Source organism: Macaca fascicularis, chromosome 13 (genome assembly GCF_037993035.2).
Source record: "Macaca fascicularis isolate 582-1 chromosome 13, T2T-MFA8v1.1".
Lineage (NCBI taxonomy): Eukaryota > Metazoa > Chordata > Mammalia > Primates > Cercopithecidae > Macaca > Macaca fascicularis.
This window is the reverse complement of record NC_088387.1, coordinates 75862110-75883337: the sequence shown is the minus strand read 5'-3', so window position 1 is coordinate 75883337 and position 21228 is coordinate 75862110. Positions and strand designations below refer to the sequence as shown.

General features: G+C 45.8%; 1 protein-coding gene across 2 annotated transcripts in view; it reads left to right on the top strand.

Moving 5' to 3' along the window:
* The window catches only part of PRKCE (protein kinase C epsilon), a 540751-nt gene extending 522312 nt beyond the window's left edge, over positions 1–18439 (top strand). Inside the window, exon 15 of one of the 2 annotated variants that reach the window (XM_005575968.4) lies at positions 15171–18439. In XM_005575968.4, coding sequence (XP_005576025.1) covers positions 15171–15317 — 147 coding nt within the window. In that variant the 3' untranslated portion in view covers positions 15318–18439. The remainder of the gene's footprint in view (positions 1–15170) is intronic. The other variant, XM_005575969.5, reaches the window with a different exon arrangement.
* The last annotated feature ends 2789 nt before the right edge of the window (positions 18440–21228 follow it).

Sequence of the window (21228 nt, the reverse complement as noted above, 5' to 3'; positions counted from 1 at the left end):
GCCTAGCTAGGTGTGGAAGAAGGTGGTGAATGGCTAGGCCAGGGAAATATGAAATATATTTGCCTTAAGTAAGGACATGGAAAGATAAGCCCTCCAGAGTAGGGCTTATCAACTGAGATGACTTAGAAAATAAACCAGATCCTGACCTAGGACTTTAGCCGCACTCCTTCCCCCCCAGCGCAGCAGCTGACATCTCAGCTAGTGTTGGCAGTAACAGGATTTGCAATCTTTCTGGGAGGTATGGCAGACTCGGACTATAGGGACCTGGGGTGTGGGTGTTCAACCAAATAATTGAGAAGACAGTCACCCAAAATGTGGCACTTCAGAATGCAGCACCCACCTTGTATCACTGACAGTGAGCTAAGGGGAAGTGCTGGACAGAACGGGGTGCTGGTCTCCACTGTTACTATCTGCGAGACCTTGAGAAATTCACTGACTCTCTCTGCTCATTTCCTATAAAATGAGGGACTTAAGTAATCCCTAAGATTTCTTCCAGCCCTAGCTACATGAGAGCAAGGATTTGCAGGGTTTTTTAATCAATTGTATTGCAATAAAATTTACATAGAATAAATGCACCCATTTCATGTCCACATTCTGATGCATTTGAAAAATGTATATATCCGTGTGACCACCAGCACAATAAGTATATAGAACACCTCCATCCTCCCAAGAAGTTTCCTGCCCATAGCCCCAGGCAACCCTGGTCTGCTTTCTGTCACTGGAGATTAGATTCGTCTTTTCTAGAAGAGTTTCTTATAAATGGAGCCACATAGCATGTACTTTTTTTGTGTCTGCCTTCTTTTACTTGGCATCATGTTTTTGAGATTTGGGACTTATAATTTTAACTTTAGTATGGAAATTTCCAAACATATGTAAAAGTAGAGCAAATCATTGAAGGGATCCCCATGTGTTCATCACGCAGCGCCAACAATTAGCAATGCACAGTAATTAGCAATTAGCAATCAAGGGAGACAGTTCTATCTGTTTTGTTCACAGATGCATCCCCAGCAATGAGAACAATTCCTGGCACATAGTAGGTATTCAATCTGTATTTGTGGAATGAACAAATGAATTCTCCAGATCTACAGTCTTTTTTTCAGCTCTATCTCAAAATTCTCCTCTCACCTTTTATGGCTCAAGATCAGTTCCAGTGTATGCCCGGGGATTTGGGGTCATAAGATCCTGCTTTAGGAAACCTGAAATTATTGTTGAATGGTGAGAGAAGGTGGGTGACCTCATCTTGACTTGAGAGGCACATATTAGAATGTTTACAGTTCCCATTTCACAGGCAGTGCAATAATAAATCCTGGGCCAAGAGAACTTCTCTCTATCTAGAACATTTTCCTAAATAAGTGGGGGAGAGATTGGTAAGTGGAGGAACTGGGTCTTTGCCAGGGCCATATTGGAAAGCTTCTTCTTTGGATACCAAAAATATCCCTGGAATGGTAAACCCAACAGCTGTCAGCAATAACACGGCTTTGAAAAGTAGACGATAAATGAAAAAAGGCCCCCAGTTAGAAGCAGAATGAGTCCAAGTTGCCACTGTTTTCTTACCCACTTCTAGTTGGAGACACAGGCTCCTGCTGCATCGCCAGGTTCGGGTCCTGCCACTGCACATCCTGCTGCAGGGGGCCAGCTCACTGCAGGGCCTGGCTCAGCAAGCTCAGGCCCCAGGCAAGCCAGGGCAGGCAGGGTACTGTCTCCTCCTGAGGCTCTTTATTCCTGGATAGCCACACAGCATTTTCTACATCATGTTCTGTCCCAGGCATCTCCTGGGGTGCCCCTAATGTCTATGAAACAACCCCAAAAGACTTGGTGGGGATGGCGGCCTCTTGCACTGTGAGGGGTACATGGCAGAATGCAGTTGTTTGTTTGATCTTAACACAGCAACACTGCTATTGACAGAAACCATTGAACTGGCAGCTTGTGCTGGGCACAGTGCTGCGTGTCTTTGTGCAGATGGCTGCATCGATGCCTCCCGGCAGTTCATCATAGAAGGCAGGATAGCACATGCCAGGGGCACAGCCTCGGGGTCAGAACAAGCTGATTCCAAGTCCTAACCCCACCTCTTGCCCAGCCTGCACCTTAGACAAGACATCTAATGCCTCGGAGCCCATTTCCCCATCTTTACAATGGAGATGTGATCACAGCACTCTGCTCCCTGTGGAGTGGGTGTGAGGTTACAAGAGCCGGGCGTGGAAGGCATCAAAGCACTGGCAAACTCTCCATCTGCAAGCTTTGTTATGTTTTCCTCCTAAAGAAGCTCAGGCTGTCCCAGGCACTAAGCTGGTGCTAGAAATACAAGGCAGATGCCCATGTGGAGCTCCAGTCCAGTGGAAAAGACACTTCAGACTGAGTCATCATTTAGCCCCAGTTATGAGGAGTACCAAGAAAGAGAACCCCGTCACAAGGGTCAAGGTATATATAGGAGGGGACTAGCCTGGTTTGGGGATCATTCCCCCAGGAAGAGGTATTTCCTTTCCCATACAGCAGCACCAGACACGTCCCTTGAGTGGCCTCATGAATGGTTTCAGAGCTCACATGCAGCATCCTCTCAGTCTGGCTCTTGGAGGGCTGGTGGGCTCTGGCGGAGAGAACGGCTGTGGCGCTCTGCCGTCCTCCAGAGACTCTGCAGGGTTCATTCCATTAGCTGGGAGCTTGCAAAGCTAGGCTGAGCTGGGCCCTGCTAGTGTCAGAAGCCCCAGGCCCTCTTTGCCCCCAGGCACTGCCAGCCTCTTGGGGGAGCTAAGACTCCTGGGGCACTTAGCAACATACCCAGGCTGTTTCTAAATCCCAGAGTGGATGTCATCTGGGGCCAGCGTACACTAGATGGACGATGTGGACTCATCCATAACCAGGTGGCCCGATGTGGCTGGAATGTATGCTTTATATTTTTGTTACCAAATTTCAGAATCAACGTGTCACAGCCAAAGGAGTGCGTAGGTGTGGGCCTGGGAGGGCCTGGATGGGCGTGGGAGGGTTTGAGGAGCAGGAATAAGCGCCACCCCTCAGAACTGCCCCGAAGTGCCTCCTTCACTAACAGGAATGGAGACATAATGTGTTTGGAGCTAATGCTTTGAGACTATTGGCTTCACCTGCACGTAGAAGACGCCTCTGGAAAGAGGCTTAGATACAGAGTCTACATCCGGGGGAATGTTCTCAGCCATTTTTACATGAGACAGCCTTCCCCGCAGAGCACCGTATGGTCACTGAGACCAGAGGGGATGCCCCGTGCTGGGGACCCGACCCCTGTGATCTGAAAGACTTCAGCAAAAGGGGGCACTTCAGGTCCTGAAAATACTTCTCAGGGCTTTCTCCTTTATGTGGATTCCTCAGAGACAGTTACTGTACCACTTAGAAAGCCAGGCTTTTTATAAGGGAAATGTTTAAATCAGTGGTTCTTAACTTAGCAGTGGTATCACTACCCCCTTGGAGAATCTGATATAGTAATCTCTCTCTCCAGGAAAACCCCGAGGTGTCCATAAACACAGTACACTGTTCTATATTCTACCAGGTTCATGGAAACTCTGAAGCCGTCCTCCGAGGCAGGGGTCTGCAAACTGCAGCCCATGGGCCAAATCTAGCCCACCACCTGCTTTTGTGCAGCCCTAGAATAAGAATGGTTTCCACACTTTTTTTAATGGTTGAAGAATACTATTTCATGACATATGGACACTGTGTGGAATTCAAACATCAGTGCCCATAAAGTTTTATCGGAACACAGCCACGGTCATTCATTTACATAGGTTCATGCTGCTTTTGGGCTACAGTGGCAGAGTGGAGTGGTTATGACAGAGACCATATGGCTCACAACATCTAAAATATTTCCTACCTGGCCTTTCACAGAAAAAAATCCAACCCTTGCTCCAAGGGTGGGAACCCCATTTAAGAAGCTTATTTTATATTCCTTACTTTTGCTTAAAATGATTGAGCCATGGAATTTAGACATAGAAGCAGCATTGAAAGTCTCCTTGAAAAGCTTCTCACTTTACCAATGGCAGACGAGGAACGTGTTCCCCAGTTTTGCAGAAGCAAGAGCCACGAAGGGGCTCTGTCCTGGGCCCTCCCTTTTTTCTGTAGGTTTCTGAATTGGCACTGCCTTCTGAAGGAACCTTTAGGTAGTTGCCCTGAAGTTTTGTTTCAAAGCATCATAACACATGTTAGAAGTTTGGTGGCAATCCCTGAAAGCTGTGTCTTTAGACCCCAGCTAATTCCCAAACGATAGTTGGCTGAACTCCTTTGATCTCTATTTGCTGGGTGTAGGGGAGGAGGTTTGCTGTTAGCTAATACCTGAAGCAGAGTTTTCCTTTTTCCTAAAGGAACTCCTCAAATGGAATTTGTAAAAAAAAAATTTTTTTATAGTTTAGCAAACAATAATGAGACTGGAGAGGGGAAATAGTTGAATTCCATCAAATAGCGGACCTGATAGAATTCAGTTGTGGTTGATTGTTCAGAATGCCTGGCAGTCTGAGAGAATTTGGTCCATTTAGCAAATAGATATGTGTGTCTGACTGCCTCCAAAGGAGTGAAGCAACTTTCCCTCAGAAGTGGTTTAGCGAGGAAGCCAACCAGATTATGGGGAAGGGGCCTGTGAGGCCCGGCCTGAGGCTTGGGCAACTTGTCCCTACGGCTGCAGGGGCCACCGAGCTGCCAAGACCCTTTCCGTTGGGCTGGGGAATGGCGGGCCAAGTGGCTTCCCATTTTAACTGCCATTTGTGCCCTTGTGCTTAAAAAGCAAGTGGGTCTTCAGTTTCTTCTCCCTTAAAAGGTGGAAGCAGTGATCTTTTCAACAATGTAAAGGTCACACACTGGAGGATTGTGAGACCCATTCTGCCAGGAGATAACTTTTTAAAATCGAATTAGTAGGCCACATTTAAAAAGAGATGTAAGTGAAAATGTAGACTGGGGCATTTAGTGGCAACTCCAAAGACCTGGGATCCCTGGGTCTGTGTCCCCGACAGGCGGCAACAGCTGGTGAGGCATGCAGCCCTCAGCTTGCTGGGCTCCTCAGTTCCCGGGGCGCCCAGGCTCCCCCGTGCCATTGGACTTTGTGCACACACAACACAACATACACAGACATCCAAAGACACACACATGTCCCACTCATTAGAAAGAAAAGGAGAGCTGATGCTTTTTAATGTTTTTGAGATAAGATCTGGCACTGTCAAACCCAGGCTGGAGTGCAGTGATACGATCTTGGCTGGCTTGCAACCTCTACCTCCTGGACTCAAGCCAACCTCACACCTCTGCCTCCTGAATAACTGGGATTATAGGCACATGCCACCATGTCTGGCTAATTTTTGTATTTTTTTGTAAAGAAGGGTCTCACTATGTGGCCCAGGCTGGTCTCAAATTCCTGGGCTCAAGCTATCTACCTACCTCGTCCACCAGAAGTGCTGGGATTGTAGGCATGAACCACCACGCCCAGCCAAGAGATGGTGTTACAGCCTGCAATTTTAGCCAGCCGTGCTAAAATTTGCTTCCTTCCTTGTTTTTCTAAATTCCTTCCTTGTTTTTCTCGTCTTATTCCAGAAAGTTTAAAGATGGCCCACCAGTATACATAAAGTTTACTATGAATGTAATGTCAGTGGAAAGGAAGAAAGAGAAAACAGCACAAGAAGGCAAAAAGGAATCAGGAATGTTCTTTTGGGTGGGTCACATAGTTGGCTCTTGGCCTCCAGTGAAAACTAATTAGTTCTAGATTTCATGTGCATGGGAGAAAAATGCACACAGGTGGCCCAGGTGAAACAATGATTATTCCGTGAACTAAGACCAAATAGAAAGTTCTCTCCAGGATCATCCCAAAGACAATTCTGTTTGTTCTAACCATACAGTTGTGATCTATAGATGTATCGAGGAAGGAACAATGCCAATAATTTACTCGATGCCATCTACTGTTCTTACCACTTGATTGTATTCTTTCATTTAATCCTTATAACACATATGTGGGGAGGACTACTAATGTCCCCATTTTATGGATGAGAAAATGGCGGCACAGAGATTACATAATTGGCCCCCACAAAGTTAGTACCTGGAGTGGCAGGCATAGAATTCAGGCAGTTGGGTTGCAGAGCATGAAGGCTAAGCCACTAAGCTACCTCTTCTCACAGATCGGCATTTAAAGAAACCAGTCTGATTCCACGAGAGTTCTCAGATGTCCCGATTTTATAAAGACCAATATAAAATAGACCAAGAAGTCATGAAGCTGAGAAGGAATGCCAGTATATAGCAGGAACTTGCTATGTGTTGGAGGAGGCCAAATCTAGAATGGTCTTCGGCTCCTAAGCAGGCCTTTGGACAACAACAACAAAAAAGGCCTTTTGAAATTGTTAAAAGAAGAAAGAAAGAGACCCATGGCCTTTATATGGAGGGACTCCACCAGGCTGCCCATCAGAATCACTTATGGAGCTTTAAAAACTCACTGTCTGGAGATTCCAATTCGTCAGGTCTAGGACCATGCTCAGGTGTCTAAATAGCTGTGTTTGGCTTTTATGCACAGCCAGGATTGAGAACCACTGTGTTAAAAAATGGCAAAAGGCAGACCTGTTATTTTGCCTCCAACTTTTCTCCAAAGACAAATAGCTCCAAAGTACAAAGGTAAGGGTGAAAACCACAAAGGGAAAACTGAAACCCAAGACAGGCAAATTACATTTAATAAAGCTCCCCTGGGGAACCCTATTATTCCATGCCCAGACCAGATCCCAGAGCAATTAAACAGAATCTCTAGAGTGGGACGAGCATCTCAGTGGGTTGAAGCTCCCCCGGGTGACTCCAGTGTAGGTCCAGGTGAATTACATTCCAGGTTACAGAAGAATCTGCTCTGCCTACTGGTTGGTAAATTGGAAATGATGGGATAGAGTAGTGATACCAAGTGATAGGAGAAAAGCAAACAGTCTCCCAGTATTCAGAAACTGGGAAAATGTGGACTTAGGACACTTTGAAATTGATATTATTAAAGCAAGTTTCTTGAAATTCTTAATGAGAAGATAGTTTGTGGACATTTAGGGAGCAGTAATAATCACGTGAAGCAATTAACTTCATTTCCAGCAGAGAAATGCTCAGCCATTTGTATCTTTATTCCAGCAAAGCAACTGAGCAAAATGAAAACAGTGACCATGGCTGGTTGCTTCTCAGTCAATTTCACAATCACACCCCAAAGAGTGCTGGTGGGACTTGATGTCACCTTTGTAAGAGGGCTGTTTCAGGGGCCAGGTCAAATGGCTCTGGTCCTGATCCTGGGCTAAATAATATTTGCATAAGTGTCCCAATAGATTGGAGGCATGCCAATCAAATTTTAGGATGACATAAAGCTGGAGGATATAGCAGATAAGATGAATGATAGACTTAAAATGGCATTTGCATTGTATTTTAAGGTTTATCTGGACTTTACCTATAACCCTCAGAAAGCTAGGTATGTCTGTTATCTCTACTTCCTAGCTAAATACACTGAGATTCAGAGAGGTAAATTGCAGAATCATGGTGATCTTGACAGGCTAGAAGTATGTCCCAAAATAAGAAGAAATCAAGGTTAAGTGTAAAGGATTACGTCTGGATTTTAAAAACCAATTTCAAGCTGGGTATGGTGGCTCACACCTGTAATCCCAGCAGTTTGGAAGGCAGTGGTGGGAGGATCGCTTGAGCCCAGGAATTTAAGCCCAGCCAGGGCAACACAGCGAGATTTCGTCTCTCTACTTTATATACTTAAAAAAAATTTTTTTAATCAATTTCAGAAAAATAAGATTGGAGTTTGTATTAGTTGCCCAGGGCTACTGTAACAAAGTACCAAAACCTGGGTGGCTTAGAACAACAGAAATTTATGATCTCACAGTTTGAGGCTAGAAGTCTGAAATCAAGGGGTTGGCAGGGTCTTGCTCCCTCTGAAACCTACAGAAGAATCTTTCCTTGCCTCTTTCAGCTTCTGGTAGCCGCACACGTTCATTGGCTTGTGTGGTACAGCTTCAGTCTTCACACATGTGTCCCCGTGTCTCTTCCCTCTGTGCATGTCTGTCTCTGTGTCCAATTTCCCCTCTTATAAGGACACCAGTCATATTGGATCAGGGCCCACTCTAATGACCTCATCTTCATTTGATTACATCTGCAAAGAACTTATTTCCAAATAAGACCACGTTCTGTGGTGCTGCGGGTTAAGACTTCACATATCTTTTTGGGGAGACACAATTCAGCTCATAATGGGGTAAAATTGGATTGATACAACTAAGAATGTGTCAACGTTTTCTCATAGCTATTTAAGAAAAGATAAAACATTGATACTGCCTTAGACAATGTTAATATAATTTAAGGGTTCACGCCTACTAGAAAGTAACACCACTGCACTTGGCACTGTTCAGACCGCAGAGGCAGGAACCTAGCACTCACCTCTGGCCACCACCTTCTAAGAAGGAGATGGATTTAAAAAAAAAAAAGGCTGGGCACGGTGGCTCATGCCTGTAATCCCAGCACTTTGGGAGGCCAAGGCAGGCAGGTCACCTGAGGTCAGGAGTTCAAGACCAGCCTGACCAACATCGAGAAACCCCGTCTCTACTGAAAATACAAAAGTTAGCCAGGTGTGGTGGCACATGCCTGTAATCCCAGCTACTCGGGAGGCTGAGGCAGGAGAATCACTTGAACCTGGGAGGCAGAGGTTGCAGTGAGCCAAGATTGTGCTATTGCACTCCAGCCTGGGCAACATGAGCAACACTCCATCTCAAAAAAAATAGAGAACTGCCATGGACTCCTGATAGAAAGTTCCATGGGCAGTCCAGTGCCAGATGACCCCTTTATATGTTTTGACCTGTTTACTATAAAGAAAATCCAAAAGTATGAATATTTCTTGGCTAACAAAATTATAAAGAGGAAGAAGGGATGACAGATGATTATGTTTAGAGAAATGTTTAACTAGAGAGTTAAGAGATTCTCATTTTTGCCAGGCAGGGCACTATGCAGTGATACCTTCTTTATTTCATTTAACTTCACACATCAGTATGAGTATATAAACATATACACATATATTATTTTAATTCAAATGTATGGCTATAAAGAATATATGCATCTATGTGAGGATCTAGTTGATGTTGAGGAAGTGTTCTAATTATTTAAATTCTTTTTCTTTTAGAATATTTAAAGGAGAAAAGTGGAGCTTAGATAAGAATATGGACATTTCAAAGCTAGGATGAACTTGGGATTTGGCTGTTATAGTGACTAAAATTATTTTCAGCCAATGAACATTAAGTGTCTGCTGTGTGCCCTGCCTTGCAGTAGGTACCTTGAGGGGTATGATGGGGAATACGATACACATGAAATAGCAGAAGGGGCTAAATGCATGATCCAGACAGTGCTATAGGAGCTGGGAGGAGGGCAGGGTGAAATGAGACTGGAGTTAGGGAAGTTATAAGAAGGAGGCTCACATTGGACCTAGAAGGATGCTGGCATTTGGGAGACCATGTAGAGACAGCATGTCTCAGTTCAGGTCACACCCCATGAGGCAGAGGACCTCTGGCTTGGGGTCACTAGGCTACTTGTGCTGTTGCTGTCACGCCAAGCAGAGTTAAGGGGGAAGGTAGGGACCAACAAGGTGGCCCCATGAAAGCCAGCCCCCTGTGCCCCAGCCTGTAAGATCAGGAGGTTTCTCATGCTTTAAAACAAAGTCATCTGTTGATCTCCTGGGAATCAAATGAAGACAGAAGCAGAAGCTGCTGGCTCCTCCGAAAGCTTGAGTTTATGACTTCAGCACAGTGAGGGCTGTGAGAGATTGTGCTGGCCAGACAGGAAGTAAGCATTGACGCTGCCTGCCCACCTCTGTCCTGGGCTCCCACCACCACCACAGCCGCTGAGCCTCTAGGCCTCAGAGTTGCCTGAGCTCTAAGGCGGGCCCAGTCTCTGAGAGGGATATGGAGTGACCTGAAACTCTTATTTTGTTCAGTTCCACCTCCCTCCCTGACTACAGACACCAAAAATGTGCCCTTCCCCCAGAGTCAGTCCCAGATTTCTCAAATCCAAGACCTTATTTCTGAAACGATGCCAGAGGGAATTGGAATGTTGTTTTCCTCTAACATCAACCACAGGGGTCAGGGACATACCCACCAAGTCCCTAAACATATCTGTCTTGATGGAATTTTCCCAAACCGTGGTCGAACCTGTTTCTGTTTCTATCTTGAGTCAGCAATTAGAGAACTCTAGTGCCCCAAGTCCTGGGAGAAGACATTTCATTAATTGGGCCTAAGCCTACCTGCTTTGCAGGCTCCATGGTGCTAGTGATGGTCTGGCTCCAGGCCCTTCATGAATCAGACTACAGCCGTACCCCTCTACACCCCCTGCCTCCACTTCCCAAAATCAAAACACCCCCTGACGGGACAGTAGTCCCTGCTCCTGAACCCAGATCACGTTACTGGCTCTAGATAAAGTAGCAGCAAGAGAGGTGCATTTATTAATTTTTTCTAGCCGATATCTATTGAGTACGCAGTATGTGCCAGGCATTGTGCTAGGCTGGGGATAGAATGGTGAGTTCAGCGCAGTCTCTGCCTGCAAGGAGCTCATAGATTAGTTGAAAAGAAGAGGCCTCCTCAGTGTGGCGAGTGCTAAGTTAGGAGAGATGGTGAGGGCACCCACAAGAAGCTTTGTTCAAGTAGCCTTGGAGGGACAAGGAGAGTTCCTGAAGGAAGGGCACATACATGGAGGTGGGGAAATTGCATGGATGTGGGGCAGAAGGCAGGGATGGGGGAGGGCATTCCAGGTAGAGGGATAGCTGTGCAAGGCTGGAGGCAGGAGAAAGCAGGAGGAAGCCCCACAGTTGGACAGTGCCAGGGAGATGAAGCTGGGGGAGGCGGCAAGGACAAGCTCCTGAAGGGCCTCAGAAGCAGGTGATTGAAAGATCTCAGGACTTTACCCCAAAAGCAGTGATGTGCAATGGAAGCATCTCAATTGCTGGAGGAAGCACTAGGATGTTCAGGCAGTCCTGGGCTCAGCCCTAGTTCTGGATTTGGAGGCACAGAAAGAAAGGTAAGACTCAGCCCCTACCTTCAGGAAACTCATTGATGGGCAGATTCCATGCACTGTGTTGGGTAACAACCAAGCTGTGCGTGATGCATGCCCATGGCACACGAATGCTAAGATTTGAAGGCATGATGGGAGCTATCATTTATTGAGTGCCCTCTGTATGCCAGGTTCTGCAGAAGGAACCTAACATCGCATCTCACTCAGTCCTCAAGGCAGCCTATAGTGTGCCTGTTACCACCCCCATGTGACAGATGAAAAGATCACGGCTTAAAGAGTTTAACTTCACAGCTTCAATAACCAGGAAGGGATGGCACCAGGATGAGCTCAGCCAGTGATCTTCCTCCTACTCTATGCAGCCTTCCCTAAGTGTGGGCCGAAGGTTGTAGGAAAGGCTTCAGGGATTAGGAGGGGACCGGAGAGTTAGAATGTTGTTCCCTGTGTCCCACTGTCATCTCTCAGGCTCTGCAGTGGGGGGCAGGAGCCTGATATTTAGGCATTAGGGGAGGCAGGGATAACTGAGGATCACGATAAACAAGTGTCTCTGAGAGCCTGCCCCTCAGAACCTTTAAGTCAAGTCCTGTGCCTGCTCTGTGAGGGAGGTAGCAGCTTTTCAAAGAATGAAATCGGTGAGTAAAGAATATAATCTGCAGTTCTTTCCAAATTCGAGGATGCTGTGCTACCTACATACCATTAATAGGGGATGGGTTTTCCCAGGGACGTTTGCTTTGGAAAACTCCCAAGCCTCTAATGTTAACACTTAGAGATTGCACATAGTGGGGATAGTTATTTGAATTAGAAATGGGTGACTCACATGTACCTAAAATCTCTCCAAGGAAAGTAGGGTAGGGGCCAAGTAGTGTAAGGAGATGGGTGAGCCAAGTCTGTAACGATCATGAAGAATGGCATATTCTCTCGAATGCCACAAATGATTCTGGAACCTCAAGAATCGTGGAGCTGAGCTAAATGGCTCTCCAAGGTAGACCACCATGAAGCTAAAGTCCTCTGGGAATGACACCACTAGCAGTATTGACTGAGCCTGGTTCCCTGGTTCACAACAGCAAGTTGTGAAATTCAGACCTCCTGTAGAATCTAGCTTTACCATTAAGCTCAGTTGACCTCAAGAAATGAAACCAGCTTCCATGATTAACAGACACTAATGACCAACAGGTGAAACACAATCAGGTAAATAGGGAGAGCCAGTGCCAGACAGCTTACAGATTTTCTGAAGTCCTTCATACACAGGTTCCTCTCATTAGCAGCCAGCTGGGAGGGAGCTGGGGGTGATTCTGAAACCTGGAGAATCCTGGTCACTATATCATACATGAGTTGAAAAGAGGGGGCCTCCTCAGTGTGGTGAGTGCCAAGTTAGGAGAGATGGTGAAGGCATCTCCTGCCTCCACGCCTTATACAGCCAGCCCTCTGCCTGGATTATACTAGTCTACCATAGACCTGGACATGGCCCGTCTTTGGTGATGTTACAAATGGAACATTCCTCTTGCTGTATTCCTTGACTCTCTTTTTCTCTCTACTGCCACCCCTACTACTCCATTGTCCCCTTCGGCTCCAGCTCCCCCCAGCGTGGATGCCCCTGGCTTGCCTTCTGGGATGATACCCAGTGCTTCCCCAATTGTTGCCACAGCCTGCCCAGCCCACTCCTCCCTCTAGACTCACTTCACCAGGCACAGAGGGCCCATAGCCTGCAATCCTCCCCAGTCAGTGAATCCCTCCCCCTTCCATAGAGATCTTCAGAAGAGGTGTCCCACACCCTTTGCCCAGGCGCCACCCTCCCGCGTCGATGTGCGTCACTGTTGGGATGGTCTTTGTTGTTTCCCTCTCAAGCAGGGCCCTCCTTTTCCTCTTGTTCTGTACACACTGGAGAGGGAGAACAGATGGTCCTCCTGCTGGGGGCCAGCCCTCCTGGCAGAGGTGACCAAACCACCCAGCTTTCCCCTCTCAGGGGCAGCATGGATGCCCCTCAGCTGCAGGTTCTGTTTCTGGGAATCCCTTGGGTTTTCTGTGTGTCCTCTCCTTCCGCCTTCCAAGGTCTCTGAGACCTGCTGACCTATGCAGCTCAAGCCCAGAAAGAAGACACCAGGCAGGACTGGTGGTGCTAAAAGATGGTAGAAATCAGTTTGTCCCTTCTCCGTGCTGTTTGTGACTCTGATTTCAACCTGGGGCCATTTGAAAACAGTCCCCTGCGCAGCTCACCCGGCCCATGTTACCCCTGTCTTCCCGGACTCACAGCTGTCTCCCACCATGCTTGCCGACTGGCAGGCCTTTCTGGCTTTATTTTGCCTAGTGGTGTTACCTAAATGTCTCCTGGTTGAACTTGACTCTTGTTATATCTTCCAATTTCTCCCGTGTCCAGATTTCCAGACCTTACCCACTGTGGAAGGCATCACACTGAAGCCCAGACATGAGTTCTGGCTCTGTTCTTAACCAGTCCGGTGACCCTGGGAAAGTCACCAAACCTCTCTGAGCCACAGTTTCCTCATCTGTAGGATCAGGATGTTCCCGGCCTGTTCTGAGGATCAAATGAGCAAATAAATGCAAAGATGCTTTGTAAACTGTAAACCAACATTCTCCAAACTGCATTCTGTAGAACCTGCTCTCAGGAGAGGTGTTCATAAACTATTTAGGAAAAAAAAAAGAAAGTTTTAGGTCAAGTTTGAGGAAGCCTGGCCCAAACAAAGCAAACCAGATTTCCTCACTCCAGAATTTCTCGGAGACTAACTTACCAATGTGCATAGCAAATCTCCAAGAGCAGGGTAGAAAACATGGCTTTGTGTCAAAACCCCTTTTTTCATGGACTACTTATTAACATCTTTAGGTTACCGGTTTCCACAGAGCATAGTGTATATTAATATTATTTCTCCTACAACTAATAATATGAATCTTTCCACAAGACTTATTCCATCATCCAGGTCACTAATCCTGGGTAATACCAGTTAATCAGTGTCTGAAAAAAGTATTGCTGGAGTCCTTGCCTTTAATCTTCTGGGCATTGTGCTCTGTGCTGTGGGGGAGAGGGTACCCGCTATTGAAGGCCTCTGCCATTGGACTCCAGCCCTAACTCCCACCATCCCCATGCTGCACTCTGCCCCTGCAGCTTGGTGAACCCATTGGCCTGTGTATGCATCTTTTGTCTTCCTATTCCCTGCCTTTGTTCCATCCTTCTCCCTGCCAAAGTACCTCCCTCCCATTTCTACCAGTACAATTGTCACCCATTCCTCAAATTTTAGTCCAAACCCTGCCTTCTCCATGGAAATTTTTCTAACTAAAGCGATGTGTTCTACACAGGACTGCTGGCCCCTCAAACTCAACTCTAAGCCCCTAAAGGCAGACAGCATTATTTATACTTCCTGATTTTCTCCAAAAACCAGGATTCATTTGTGGATTGATTGATTGCTCCCTTCCACCCCATCCCCCAGAACCATAAGGCTCACAGTTGTACTTTGGGAACTTGAACCCAGAGGTATGGGTCCTTCAGAGCTGCAGAGTCAGTGGTGAGTTTACACTCTTCATTCAGTAGACACTTACTGCTAGGGAACTGCTGGGAACCCAAGGTTGAACAAGACAGGGTCTCTGCCTTTAAGAAGCTCTTGGTCTAGACAAAAGCATAAAAACATGGCAAGTCAATGTGCTGAGTGTAATAATTGAAAAAATATGGGAGCACACAGTTGGGTTCATGGTGAGAATAAGTGGAAATCGAGGCAGGCTTGTAGAGAGGATGTCACCTGGAGCAGATGTGGCCGGATTATGGGGAAGAAGGACCTCTGGGAGGGGATTCAGAAGGGAGGTTGTAATGGAGCCAGAAGGTTATAGCAGTTGCTGGAAGAGGGTGTGAGATGGGACCTTTGCATCGTACACACACACACACACACACACACACACACACACACACACGGCTGTGGGAATCCCACTTCCCTGCTTTTCCATCATACCCTCTCACCCCTTCTTCCTTCTCACCTTGACTCATTCTTCCTCTCCTCCTCTGTCACCTCCGGGTCCTGGGGCCATCCATCGTTACCTCATCGGGACAGCCCCGTGTCTGCTGTCTGTTGGTAGCTAGAGGCCTGCTTTGGTGACAGGCTGGTCAGTGCGGTGCCCACTCCCCGTGGGGGGCCCTCAGGAGGGAGGGCAGCCTCCACTTACCACTTTCTCTTTTCTTCCCACAGAAAACCAAAAGAGACGTCAATAATTTTGACCAAGACTTTACCCGGGAAGAGCCGGTACTCACCCTTGTGGACGAAGCAATTGTAAAGCAGATCAACCAGGAGGAATTCAAAGGCTTCTCCTACTTTGGTGAAGACCTGATGCCCTGAGAGCCCACTGCAGTTGGACTTTGCCGATGCTGCAAGAAGGGGTGCAGAGAAGACTCCTGTGTTGCAGAGACTCAGCAGGTCTTGAACTACTTCTCCTCCTCGGAGCCCCAGTCCCATGTCCACTGTCTATTTATTGCATTCCCTTGCCCCAGGCCACCTCCTCCCCCTCCCACCTGGCGACCAGAAGGCGCTCTCGGTTCTTGTCTCACCAGTAATACAGACTCATTGGGTCAGCAGTTAGCTGTATACACTGCCGTGTTTGGACCGTTGGCAAGCCTGGTTCCACTCCTCAGGGGCTCCTGGCAGTGAAGCAACTTCAGTTCTTTTACTGCAAAGAAAAGAAAAAAGAAAGCAAGCAAACAAGAAGACTCTGGCTCTGCTGTTGGACACAGATCCTGACCCCTCTTGCTTCTTTTCCCTCCTGCGCCCCAGCTTGCCATCCCTGCCCTTCTGTCCTGGAGAAGAGACTGGTGCTTCTCCGCACGCACAAGGGACGGCGCCCTCAAGGCATGCCCTCTGAGGGAGGGAGACCAGAGATGCAGGGATTGGCCAGCTGGGTTGGTTTGCTCTGGAATGGCTAACTCTTGCCTGCTTTGGTTTTAGCTTTTCAGCATGCCAAAGTCATGTAAGTTTGTGTCTTGTGGAAGAAATCCTCTTTGTGGAAAAAGGAACGGGGTTTTGAACTCTGTTAACATTTGAAAGATATATTTTCAAATTCACTTTCTAATTGGCCAAAAGATATAAATTCCAGTCTGAATACAGGTAGATATTAAAGGGCTAATACAAAATGAGAAACCGGTCGTCCAAGGTGGATGCTGTCAGTGACCGAGTGACACATGAGGGCTGTATGAATTGAGAGAAAAGGCAGCAAGTAGCGTTCCTCATCATTCAAGTTCTACCTGGACACAAAGGCCAGGACCCGGGGGTTCCAACAAAGCTCAGCTCCCAGATTCTCTTTCCAGTTTCATCCTAAGTTCCTAGCATAAACACTATTTATTTTCTGCAGCAGTGTGTTATTTTAGCGCACTTATACAAAATGGTAGTACTACTGTGTTGTGGTTTTTAAACATTAAACATGTAAAGTTATATATGAAATACCTGCTTTTGGAATAAGCAGAATGAGGCTAAACATGGGTTATACAAAGGGTATCTGGAGACTGAACGGCAACTTGTTTGAAAACTGACAGTGTCACAAGATGTACTCAGTTTTGTTTCTGTGTGACATGCAATGGCAACTCATGTGGACACTATTTAAGGGATGTGACATTACCTCCTGTAGATACGCTAACAGTGTTATTCTTTCATTTCCAAGGGTTCTGTGTGGCTTTGTGTATATGTTTCCTGGAGGTCATTTGATTACCTAATTTACTGAACTGATTTAGCAGGGAATGGAATCCATTCCAACTATTGCACGTGGATTTCCCAGCTGCCCCTAAATATATATACTTGTGAGTGGCAAAGTGGCACTAATGAAGCTTTTTGCCTTTTGTACATTTGAGATTTTTGTATATAGTGTTTGCTGCAAGGCCTGTGGAATTAATTCATTGAATATAGAGGTATCAACTGCTGCATGTTCAGGCATATTATAAAACTTTAGTCTATGAAAGAATAATTATAATAATGTCCAGGTGCAATACTCTGTAAGTGTATTGGTTCAAGTTACCGAGACATAGGTGTGTTCCTTTATGGGGGATGGGGGGTGTGTTGGGGATTCTTTGTATTGTTTATTTCATTTTGGTTTATTTTAAAAGATGTAAACATGTATTAAGCTATATTAAATCTCACATACAGTTCTCCTGTGCTCTATTATACCCTGATAGAGATGGGGGAGAGAAAGGAATGTTTTTGATGGTGGTTTCAAAGCTTGGACAGTAACTATCTTGAGCCCATAGAGAGTCTGTGTCCATATTTGCATCTGGCTGGTCATAGCCTTTGTTACTAATGACGACATTCAGTTCTCTTTTGTTTTTATTTTTTAAAAACTCAGGTGTAATTATTATCTGTTCTTATAATAATTGCAAATATTAAATATTATGATATATCAATTCATGTGTTTGGCATACCAGTGAATGATGAAGAACATTAGATTAATTTAATTTATCTTCGGTAACTTGACATTCTGGAGAGAGACTATCTTCTGGAGTTGAGTACAAGCACAGAAACATCTTTACGGTGGCATCATCTCATTTTTTAGGAAGACATGATAATACTGCCCATCATACTCATGTGTAACTACTGTTCTTTCTTCTGCTTTCTTCACCATTTTAAACTTTGGACAACCAAGCAAGCTCTAACTGCAATGCCAGATGGCCTTGTCCAAGGGTCTGGTGTTTGCATGGCAGTGGGGACTGGGCCTTTCCTACAGGACAACTGGCAAGTTTGCTGGGAAGTCAAATAATACATTCCACCTGGCAGCTGAAGGCAGTCAGTCAGTCTGTCCCAGAAAGGGCCCTTTTTAGCACCCAAGGCTGGGCTGGCTGGGATGCCTCTGGCTGGTGACGTTCTCACACAGGCAGATTTAAATCCAGCAAAGGTCTATAGAAAAAGGCTTGTGTGTTCCTTGAGTAATCATTGTTTCATTTTCATTTTTACAAGAGTTTGAAAATAGACACACTGTTAACACTTCTGCCAGTTTTTTCTAATCTTTCCCGCCCCACCCCCTTTCTCTTTCTCTCTCTCTAAAAAAAAAAAAAAAAAAAAAAGGGGGGGGGAGTGCAAAAAAAAAAAAAAAAGCCAAAAAATATATATGAAGGATAGCTGTTCTCCTGTGTTCTCTCATTATGGGCTTTGTGAAGTAGAAACATAATTTTTTTCCTCCAAAGGTGAAAAAACAACTTATTCTTGCTTTTTTTAAAAAAAAAAGAAGGCTAAAAAATTACCTCTTTTTAAATTATGTGCAAAATAATTCTGGCTAACTATAAAATGTATTCAATTTTAGGATTTTTTTTTTGTATTGTGATGCTTTATTTGTACATTTTTTCCTTTCTGGATGTAATTTTAATCTCTTGCCATTCATTAGTGTTATTTCATTGTAAACATTATTGTGCCAAATGTACTGTATTCAAAAGGATGTGAATGTGTATTGTTTCAGAACCTAATAAATACAATGATGTTAAGTCTTATTTCTCAGTGCCAGTAAGAATTTTTAATCTCCGTTATGAGTGGCAAAGTGGCACTAATGAAGCTTTTTGCCATTTATATATTAGAGATTCAAAAATTCCTAAACCTAAACGTGGTTTCAGCTTTCCTTTCTCCTTGGAAGATGCACAAAAGCTGCAAATGACCATATTTGCACATTCCCCCTTCCTCTGTGCTTCTGGGCTGTCAGAAGGAATTAGGGGACCTGTGCCGACTGGACATGGCTCTCAGCTGCCTTGGCCTGTCTGCCTTGGGGTGCTGGGAGATAGGCAAGAAAGCACCTGCATTTTTGTCTTTCCAGAGAAGCAAATGCCGGACCACCTTGCAGCCGATGCCCGTTTGAGCCTCCTCATGACTCAGTTTTGGGCCTGATGCTTGGAACTATAGGCCTTTGGGGTCCAGGGACTCCTCCTAGGGCGAGAGTTCTGGCCTGGAGCACAGACTGGCCGGGGGACTCAACGCTTCGCTCTTGCCCACCTGCCCCACGCAGCCCATGTCTGTGCCCATCCTGCCGACTCCTGGGCTCTCCAGGTTCCTCCTTCACTCTGGGATTCCTTTTCTGCCATTCAAGCATGTTGGCCCGGTACTGCAAGACTCCTCCTCTTTCCCCAACACAAACTTTTCAAGAATGTTTGAAATTCAAAAGCACCCTCTTGAGTACACCAGAAATTTCCATTGGCCAGAATTTCCTGTTCCTTAAAAGTTACAGAAATGGGCCGGGTGCGGTGGCTCATGCCTGTAATCCCAGCACTTTGGGAGGCCGAGGTGGGCAGATCACCTGAGGTTGGAAGCTCAAGAACAGCCTGACCAACATGGAGAAACCTCATCTCTACCAAAAATACAAAATTAGCCGGGCATGGTGGCGCATGCCTGTAATCCCAGCTACTCGGGAGGCTGAGGCAAGAGAATCGCTTGAACTCGGGAGGTGGAAGTTGCGGTGAGCCAAGATCGCACCATTGCACTCCAGCCTGGGCAGCGAGCAAAACTCCATCTCAAAAAAAAAAAAAAAAAAAGTTACAGAAACGATTGCAGTTCTACTATTTCTTATCCTAAGGTAAGGGGATGGCCTCCCTTGTCACCCTCTACTCACAAAATCACTTCCTCATAAGCCCTCCAGTGACTGGCATGTCTGCCCGAAAGGCCTCTTCTCTCACAGTTTTTCCTCTCTCAGCAACATCTCCTGCCCACCTGGAGATCTAAGCATGAATATCCAGACCCACCCCAAGAAGGATGTGTTTAGCACATAGTTTTCTCTCTGATTCAGGCAGTTGTTTCTAGGTAAGTGACCACCGAAGGAGAAGCAACCTCCCCACCAGCTTGTCTGTCTTATCACAAAGTTAAACAAAATTAGGAGAAACATCAAACTCATAGAGGCAGAGAGTATAATGGTGGTTGCCAGGGTCTGGGATGAGGGTGGGAATGGGTAGATGTTGGCCGAACTAACAAAGTTTCAGTTAGGATAACTACGCTCCGAAGCTTGATTGTAGAACATGGTGACTATGGTTAATAATTATGTATAATTGAAAGTTGCCGAGAGAAGATATTATGTGTTCTCACCACAAAAAAAGAATGGGCTGGGGCCAGGCACAGTGGCTCACACCTGTAATCCCAGCACTTTGGGAGGCCAAAGTGAGAGGATCATTTGAGCCCAGGAATTCAAGACCAGCCTGGTCAATAAAGTGAGACCTCATCTCTCCAAAAAGAAAAAAAAAAAAAAAAAAAATCAGCCAGGCACTGTGGTGCACGCCTGTGGTCCAGCTACACAAGAGGCCACAGCAGGAGGATTGCTTAAGCCCAGAAGGTCAAGGCTGTAGTGAGCCATAATTGTGCCACTGCACTCCAGCCTGGGCAAGAGAACAAGATCCTGTCTCAAAATAAGAAGGAAGAGGAGGAGGAGGAGGAGGAGAAAGAACGTGAGGTGATGGATATATTAGGTTGGTGCAAAAGTAATTGTGGTTTTTGCCATTTTTAAAAGTAATACTAACACTTTTACCTATGTAACAAACCTGCACATCCTGCACATGTACCCTGGAACTTAACATAAAAATTAAAAGAAATACTATATACTATTTTAACAAATTTTAAAAAGTAATGGCAAAACTACAATTACTTTTGCACCAATCTAATATCAATTAGCTTGATGTAATCATTTCACAATGTATACTTATCAAAACATCACATATACTGCGAATATACACAATGTTTACTTGTCAATTATAACTTAATAAAGCCGAAAAACATCAGCAGAAACAAAAGGAGCTGTTGTAGGAAGGTCAGGAGATACCCGCAAGCACGTGGCTGAATGAAATGTGACCAGCCTGCACGTCCCTTTACCTAGAGCTCTGGAAGAGAACAGCTCCAAAGTGCTGGAGACAAGGGACTCGTCCTCTCAAATTTCTGTGCTCCACAAAGCACTGAGAAAGGTCAATTCCTGTCAGTATATCTGGTTTGGAACCTCTCTTCCCACCCTCAACCACATTCTAGCTGAGAAAGCCAGGCGCTGACCCACCTGTTCCAGGGGAGCTCTGGGCAGGGTCCCTAGCAAGGTTCAGGTGGCTGCAGAGCTGCTTGAGGAGAGTATGTGTGGCTGTGCCCTGAACTAAGAAACAGCCAGACTAATAGATTTCTTGCCAAGGAAATCTATGGGGATATTATCCCTTCTCTATTTCCTTGTACCGAGGTGCAGACCATCACTCGGGCTACCAGAAGCCCGAAGATCCCCATGCAAGGCAATCTCAGAAGCACTAGGCATGTGTTGTCCTCATGTTTGGAG